The 8741-nt window shown below is 46.0% G+C and overlaps 1 protein-coding gene across 1 annotated transcript; it reads right to left on the bottom strand.

Moving 5' to 3' along the window:
* Positions 1-93: 93 nt before the first annotated feature.
* Positions 94-6029, bottom strand: Lrrc10 (leucine rich repeat containing 10). Its single transcript, XM_021175267.3, has one exon. It carries the CDS (start codon positions 5505-5507, stop codon positions 4683-4685), a length of 825 nt encoding a protein of 274 aa, XP_021030926.1. The 5' UTR covers positions 5508-6029; the 3' UTR covers positions 94-4682.
* Positions 6030-8741: the final 2712 nt, after the last annotated feature.

Below are 8741 nucleotides of genomic sequence, written 5' to 3'. Positions count from 1 at the left end.
TGTTGAAATCTACTCACGGAAGCAGTCGTATCTCTGTAGAGTTGTTTCAGCCTAATCAATTACTGACTTTACCGTTTTATAAAGTAATTATCTTAATTATGCATACACACACACACAGAGTCATGCATGGCTTTTACTGAACATTAGTTTGGAGTAGAAGTACCCTAAGGTAGAGTTCTGATTTAGTTTGATATGAGCACCCCTTCTTAGTTCCATTAGACAGCATTTTTATTTCTGTTGAAGTTTGGAAAAGTAACATTTAACCATCCGCAGCTCTCTGTCTGGTGCCTTAATAGGGTGACATTTTCCTAAGTGTGTTTGTTTACATGTCATTATGACTGTTTTGTTAAGGTGTTTGTTTTGGTAGACAAAGGAAATGAGCATAGATATGTATTCGGTTTAATTTACACTTGACACATATGTGGAAGTTAATCAGAATATTGAAGCGTGCACAGAATTTAAGAGCTCTCAAAAGCTTAGGTGTTTTATTGGCTGCCAGGGCAACAGGATGCTGTCATGGGGGCCAGAGGGACTTTGAAAGTTAGAGGGCTAGGAAGTGACTCAGTCAGTGATGTGCTTGCCACATATGTGTGAGGGCCTGAGCTTGGACCCGTAGCATATGATACACACCTGACTCCAGCCCTGGAAAGGCTAAGTAACCACTTAGTCACAGCCAGCCTTGTTAACATAGGAGGGCCCAGTTCCTCTGAGAGCACTAGTCACTTAGTCATCTCTCTAGCCTCTCTATTTTAATACCAGGAATTTATTAGGGGTGGACAGGATGGTTCGGTGGTCAAAGGTGCTTGTCTGACCTCCATCTGTGGCGAGACCCAAACCCCAAATAAATACATGTAAAAATACAAATTGGTACTTCAAAGAGCTGTTAATGACACGTTAGTGTCAGTGCATAGAAAATGCAGGCTTCTAGGATCCAGTAAGGCTGCACTGGTCTCTCGGGGCTGACTCCCACGAGGACTGGGTTGCCACTGTTTTAACTTGGGAGATGCTGACAGGGTGTGGGAGGGAACCTCTTCCTGATTCTCGGAGCAACTTCTGGGTTCTGATTTCTTTTTTAAGATTTATTTTTAAATGTGGGGTGGGCATTTGTATTTGAGGTACAGGTGTCCTTGGAAGCCAGAGGAGTTGGGTTCCCCAGGAGTTAAAGTTACAGGTGGTTGGTTGACTTGGGTTCTAGGAACCACACTTAGTCCCCTTAACCACTGAGTGTTTCCAGTGGCAGTTTCCACATATGTGACCGGTTTCCTCCATGGCCGTTGAAGTGGATTTGAGCTGTGAACCTAAGGATCACAGTTTGCTGCTATTGTTACTGTCTCCATTCCTGTGCCCTTTATCCTCCTCAGTCACACTTGGTTAAAACCCGCCAGTGCACTCACATGCGATAAATCCAGATTCGTTACCTTGCTAGGTTCCTGTGGGTGCATTTTAACGTCTTCAGAAGTGGGAACTTTTCTGTAGATCACAATTGTTACAGAACTTTAAAACTCCCAGCATGAGCAATAAGGGAGACTGGGTTTAGGGTCCTGCTTTTAGTTTATGAAGGCTGAGGGTGGAACCCAGACACACAGGAAGTGGCTGAGATGGGGACTGAGACCAGGTAGCTAGGAGGGGGGCTTCCCTCAGCCATGGTACTGCAGTGTTCTCTGATGGCTGTGGCCTGTGCTCTTAAGGTGTTTTCAACTCAAGGCAAAAGCCATGCCCCTCCCTAACCCCTGAGTTTGAGACTGACTTAGCTGTGCCTTAGCCTCCTGAGTGCTGGGGTTACAGGTATGTGCTAGTCTGGTAAACCCCACCTGTGGAGTACAAAATTACAATTTACAGTGGTATGCCACTTAGGGCAAAATAGAAAAGCTTGGTGGTCTATTTATTTCCCTAACAAATGTTAAAGGTAAGTGGGTAGGCACGGTAGGAGTCTAAGCTTTGAGTTCAGCTGAGACATCATATTGAGGCTGTCTCAAAACAAGTTAGCTGTGTCCTGGAGTTTTTATTGCTGTGATAAAACACATAACTCCATCCCCAAGGGAGGGAAGTCAGGAGAACCTGAAGCAGAAGCCATGGAGGAGTGGTGCTGGCCGGCTTTCTTCTCGTGGCTTCATTCACTTCCCTATAGTACCCAGGACCCGGGAGTGGTACCTTCCCTAGTGAACTGGGCTCCCCAACACCAACCATTAATCAAGAGAATGCCACACAAGCTTGCCCACAGGCCAATCTGGTGGAGGCGTTTTCTCAGCTGAGGTTCCCTCTTCCCAAGCGATATCTAGCTTGTGTCAAGTAAAAGCTGGTACGAGTCCATACTCATCTCTGATAACTGAGGAGAGGTCGGTAGGGAAGACCTGGCCTCCCTTCATCCCCACCTGGGATGGTCTGCAAGGGATTTCCTTCAGTGCTTTGGGTTTCCTGACTGAAAATCCAGAAGAACAATAACTAACACTCGGTGCTTCAGCCTTTCTTCCTTATTTTGCTGATGAGATCTTAGTATCTCTAAGACCACCAGAAGATGGCTCTCAGCTCACGAACTCCTTTGGTAAACCTCTGTCCCCCAAAATATTTACATTATAATTCGTAACAGCAAAATAACTGTTGTTATGAAGTAGCAACAAAAATAATTTTATGGTTGGAGGTCACCACAACATGAACTGTACTAAAGGGTCACACCATTAGGAAGGTTGAGAACCACTAAATTGAAAGAAATGTAAATACCATATAAACATGATTGAAAGCTTAAGAGTGGAAACAATTTTTTGGCAGCAAAAACAAAATGAATGTTGCAAGCTTACTGATTTAGAAAAAAAAACAAAAAACAAAGAACGATTTGGCTATACTCCAAATGCTAGTGATCTATAAGAGCAGCTGCATGCCCGATGGGAACTCTGGTCGGTTAGCTTCAACTCAAGGCTGTGGACTGCAGCTTATGCTGCAGAAGACAGGCCTGTTCATCTTTAGACAGATGGAAGACTGGGCAAAAAAGCAACCTGTAAACTGCTATAGCAGAAGTGTCCTTGGAAGGCAAATTCTTGTTTGCCAATTGCATTTAGAATCAGCTGAGTATGGCTTCAGTTACCTGAAAAAGAATAGACAAAAAAAAAAAAAAAAAAAAAAAAAACCAAAACCAAACAACAACAACAAAACCCATTCTAGCAATCTAGTAGGAATATGCACTCGTAGCTGTAAGGAGAAATCTGTCCCTATGGTATAAACTACTCCATTTAATGATTAAAGGCGTCCTTGACGGTCTGATCACTGGGCTGCCGATGTTCTGCACCAGAGAGGTGGTGACAAGGTTTGGTGACACTCCAGGACCTCCTCTGACTTAGCCAGCAGTATTTCTGAAAGGATTCTGACATTCCAGAACTGGGCTCGTGAAGGTCGGTCCTCCCATGGTTCTTTATAAAACCTCAGGATGGCTTGTCTTAGTTAAGATGACAATTTTTGCCCTGGTGTTTTGAAAAGGTTATTCATATACTGACAGTAATTTAGTAATTTATGCACTTGTGATACATTCGAAATATCTACGTTTGTAGACAGTCAACAGACCCTATGAACAAAAACCCGAACAAAGCCGGGCGTGGTGGCGCACGCCTTTAATCCCAGCACTCGGGAGGCAGAGGCAGGCGGATTTCTGAGTTCGAGGCCAGCCTGGTCTACAAAGTGAGTTCCAGGACAGCCAGGGCTACACAGAGAAACCCTGTCTCGAAAAACAAACAAACAAAAAAAAAACAAAAAAACAAACAAACAAACAAAAAAACCCGAACAAATTATGATAAAAAAAAAGGCCAAGATAAAAGCTGAGACCTCCACTTCAAACTCAGACACTTGTTTTAGGTGAGCTGATTTTTACGGTCTACCTTTAACAAAGTGTGACTCTCGGGAGGCATGGCTCTGTTCTGGGGGGCAGCCTGCCCCTCACCCTAGGAATCAGGAGGCTGTCTAGAGGAAAAAAAGGCTTGGCTTTTCAGATGACAGTAAACTGAGCGGACTTTAGGTCAAACCTTATGGGAAAATGAATGGAACCGGCTTGAACCACTGGGAAGTTGGGAGGCAGAGCTTCAGGGAAAGGCTTCTTTGTAGCGTTTACAGCAGGGGCTAAAGTGCGCCCGGGGGTGGGGGTAGGATGGGGGGGTGGGGCTCAGGCTGTGTGACCACAGCTTTGTTTTTTTATTTTCCTTCGAATCAAGACTGAGTAGGTAGAGTTGTCCCTTTCAGGAACCAAATTAGTAACAGCAGTACATTGGTACTATGCAGAAGTTCACGGGAAGGAAAGAGGCATGTATGCGAGCTAGAGTCAGACCACTGAGCAGCTTGTTTTCTTTATTTTAGCAAATACAGTCTTTGAAGCACTCACCAGCCTTGTGACCAGCTAGTTCTGCGTGGTGGAAGCGCGCTGTGGCCGGTCTTGCTCTTTGGTGTTTCAAAATAGCCCGTGTGAAGGAGCTGCTTCTGGCACAGGAGTGACAGTCACCCTGGATTCCAGGCCAGCAACAGCACACACCTTCCGCTAGGAAGAGGTGCTGGGGGCTGGAAATGTTTTCTTCGCCCTATTCCTTTACAGCATCTCACCTGGCTCTCCATCAGCCCTGGGATGAGCCAGGACCATCCCTTCCTCTCTCATGAGATGCCTTCGGAGCAGTTGGGTAACCTTTGAATTGGCCTTCAACTGCAGCTGCTCAAGAGCTGGAAGGAAGAAGGGGAGGAGGTGGCTCTTGATTCTCTTCCTTGGCCAGTGCGTACCGCCTAGCTTTTCTGGGGTCAGGCTCTGGTGTCTCCTCTGCCCATCTCCCAACACGGCGAACCCCTTTGCCCACCTTGGGGGCATTTCTGCAAGGATTGTGGTCATAGATGACCAGCTTCAGATTTGTCAAGTGGTCCAGGCTGGGGAAGTAGCGGATACTGTTGCGATCCACGTCGATCACCTCCAGAAAGGGCATGCGAAGCAGTACCGAGGGGAAGTCAGCTAGCTGATTGCCAGAGAGCCAGATGGTCCTGAGCTCGCGCAGGCGCCTGAGCTGGCCGGGCAGCAGACGTAAGGCGTTGGAACCGGCATGCAGGGTTTTAAGGAGACTCAGCTCACACACCACATCGGGCAGCCGGGTGAGGCAGTTGGACTCGAGCCACAGGGTCCGTAGGTTCTGGAGCAGGCTGAGCTCATCCGGGAGGTCACAGAGTTTGTTATTGCCCAGGTAGAGGATGCAGAGCTGTTTCAAGGTACATACCACCCGGGGGAGAGCTTTGAAGTTGTTGAAATCCAAGGCCAGGATCTGCAGGTTCTGCAGCTGTGCCAGGTCGGGAGGCAGGCTGTGAAGGTGGTTGTCGCTGAGGTAGAGCTTCACCAGCTCCGTGAAGGAGCACACGTGCAGTGGGAAGCGACGCAGCTGGCTCCCGCTCAGATCCACCATCCTGTCCAGGGGCATCTCCCGGAGGTCTCCCACCACATAACTCTGGCAGCGGTCGCTGGGGATGAAAGCCACGAGGGCCCGGATGGTGTTCCCCATGTGAAACGGGCTGCAGGGCGAGCCCCTGCCCACCAACTCTGTCAGGAAGTGGGCTGGCTCTGCTCGCTGCTCGGGAACCCTTCTACCCTCTCTTTATAACCCGGAATTCGGTGACAAAAGCCAGTCACTTTGACAGAATAAAGTGCTCCTGATAGCAGCTTGAGTGTCTGGTGACAGGCCGGACAGGCAGGGTCTGGGACGTCCTGTCCAACTCACATATTTACTTTAATCACTTAAGCCCCGATCTCTTATCTACTCTTTCCTGATTTTCCCCCCTAATGATAAAATACTGTGACAAAGGTGGAGAAGTAAAAATGAAAACACCTATATTTGTACTATGTAGGTAAAACTGTAAATATTTGAATGCATAGTCATCTCCTTTTTGTTACAAATGATTAATTTTTTAAATTACGTGTGATTTAAAAGGTCACATCATGGACATAATTTTGTACTTGCAGCTATAAAGTATACAATTCCTTTAAATTCTCACACAGTATTTCACATGTGTATTCAATGATTTAAACGGTTCTCCACACTGGACCAGTAGGTTACTTATAATGTGTGGCTGTTCTAAACACCCTTGTACATACAGATGTCAGAGCAGCAGGGACTGAGACATAGCTCAGTGTCAGAGCTCACCCAACCCGAACAAGGCCCTGCTTCAATCCTGAGTGGGGCACAAAGCAACAACAACACGCTGCTAAGTTTTCCAGGATGCATCCTTCAAAGTGTTGCCAAAGGCCTACATCCTTTACAGATTTTCTCCAGTTCCAACAAGCCTTAACCAATATGTAATCAGGAGCAATAGCTTCTGATTTGTACAGTCTTGCTTTGTGTCCAGCTAGCGTCTTGCCACACTTTAAAAGGGTACGTTTGAGCTGGAAGTGTAGTTCAGTGGTAGGGTGCTCGTGTGGCAGAAGTGAAGCCCTGGGGTCCGTCTCCATTTCTGCCAAAACAAACACACACACAAAAACCTTCTCTTTGACAAAGGACAAGAAGGAAAGGCCGACTAGCCTTCAAAAGCATAGATTAATTAGAATGTAATTATTAATTAATTAGAATGTAACCCCCCCCGGGGGGCACTTTCCAGATGCATTTAACTGGCCACTAAAGCTCTGTACTTCTTGTCCATAATCACGTCCAGTTGAGAAAAGCAACAATGAGCCAGACCGTTCCAAGAATGAGGGCCTCCAAGGTCTGGCTGCTGTGGGCTGGAGAGATGGCTCAAAGGTGGAGAGCACTTGCTGCCCTTTTAGAGGACCCAGGTTCCACGCCAGCCCTCATATCCATGCCATATCCACGCCAGCCAGCCCTCATATCTGACAGCTTACAACTGCCTTTCACGGCAGCTTTGGATGTGAGGTGTGGGGTGATGATCCAACATCGTCTTCTGGCCTCTGTGGGAGCTTGCACACTTGTGCACACACACACAAAAGTAACTATTAATTTAAAAATCTGTCTACTGGAAATGGATGCAGAAGTGCTTACTGTCACCCCGATGTGGCTCTGTGCTGTACAGCAGGAAACAGGCTCCGCCCCCTCCTCCAGAGTCTTCCCCACTCACTGGCCAAATATTGTCACCTGGGGTGACTTTACAAGTCAGCAAAGTATGTGGAAATCACATGCTGAAACTGGCAGCACTTTGGGTCATCCCGGATGCCGAGTAAACTCTGGGACAGACCCTTCCCTCCTCGTAGCCCCAGTGTCCTACTCAGCACCCCATGGAATCTGGGTAGGCGAAAAGTGAATTGACCAAGTTATGAGTCTCCTCCTTATAGTATTGTGTTAGACTATAGAGCTCCTCCTTATATTACCTTGTTATAGTATAATCTCTTTGTATTACCCTGTTATAGTATAGAGCTCCTTATATTACTGTGTTAGAGTACAGATCTCCTTATATTATTTTGTTAAAAGTATAGATCTCTTTGTATTACCTTGTTAGAGTATAGATCTTCTTATATTACTGTGTTAGAGTATAGATCTCCTTGTATTACCTTGTTAGAGTATAGATCTCCTTATATTACCTTGTTATAACCTAGATAACTGTTAAAGATAAACAGATAAGTCTATATAAATTGACTTGAGAAAATACTTAGAAGTCTGTAACAAAAAAAAAAACCCAAGCAATGTTCAGACAATTTTATAATTTCCATCTATAAAAAATTATGCATACATCCTTGTGTGAGAGTAAATATTTTTGTTAAGAAGTAATGGTGTCTGTTTACAAGAAATCTTCCTGGAGACTTAGGATGACATTGGGGTATGTTAACCATCCATTTGCACTCTTTAGTGCCTTCAGAATTTTTTAAAAGGGCATATATTATTTTAAAATTAAAACTTGGCTGGGCATGATGGTGTATACCTGTAACCCTAGTCCTTGACACGTCGAGGCAGATACATTGCTGCAGACTTAAGGTCAGCCCAGACTACGTGGCAAGTTTCCAGCCAACTCGGTCTTCAGAGTGAGACCCCCATCTAAAAGCAAAACAAAGATAATAACAAAATAAAATGTAAAACTAGCCCGGAAAACAAAGAACCTGGCCCACCAGCTTGCTTGCTGTTTGGAAAGAGCAGCCTGGCTTGGTGGGAAGAGTCACCAGGCTCCGTTTCCAACAGCTACCCTGTGAAAGACCCAGCAGAGCCACAGGCCAGGAGCATCCAGGACAACGAGTGGCCCTCAGGACCTGTCACCACTCACTTCCTACTCACGGGACTGTGACCAAAGCTGGTGGTTTCGGCCTCGCTAGGCCTTGAATGTCAAGGGCTGTTATCTTGGGTCTTCTCCTTGCTTTGTGTATTTGTGTTATTATAATAAGTAGTCTCTGGACAGAGTGCTCGCGAGGTTTTACCTCTATATTTAGCCTAGCCAGTGGTGACCACAAATGGTCATGAAGCAGCGCCCTCATTGTCCCTAGAAATGATAACAATAGAGGTATTGCTACTGGCTGTTATTTACTGAGCACCTGCTAAGTGCTGAACCCCGTGCCACATACTTTGGTATAGCACATAAAATTCTTAGACATAGATTAAGTGTTTTACGCCGTTGCTCATACGAGGGACAAGTGGCTCAGAGAGCCTTTATAGTGACGTCACATACTTTTTGAACACCGGTTATGAACGGGCACAGGGAACCTGGTAGTTAACAATGGGGCCCCCATGCCACTGAGGATACCATTTCACCCCAGCAGGGGCAGGGAATGCTCCGGGGCTGGGAAAGTAGAGTATTTCCTTATT

The sequence above is a fragment of the Mus caroli genome, unplaced genomic scaffold (assembly GCF_978045245.1).
Source record: "Mus caroli unplaced genomic scaffold, Mus_caroli_1 scaffold_9, whole genome shotgun sequence".
In the NCBI taxonomy this organism is placed as follows: domain Eukaryota; kingdom Metazoa; phylum Chordata; class Mammalia; order Rodentia; family Muridae; genus Mus; species Mus caroli.
This window is presented reverse-complemented; position numbering and strand designations above follow the sequence as displayed.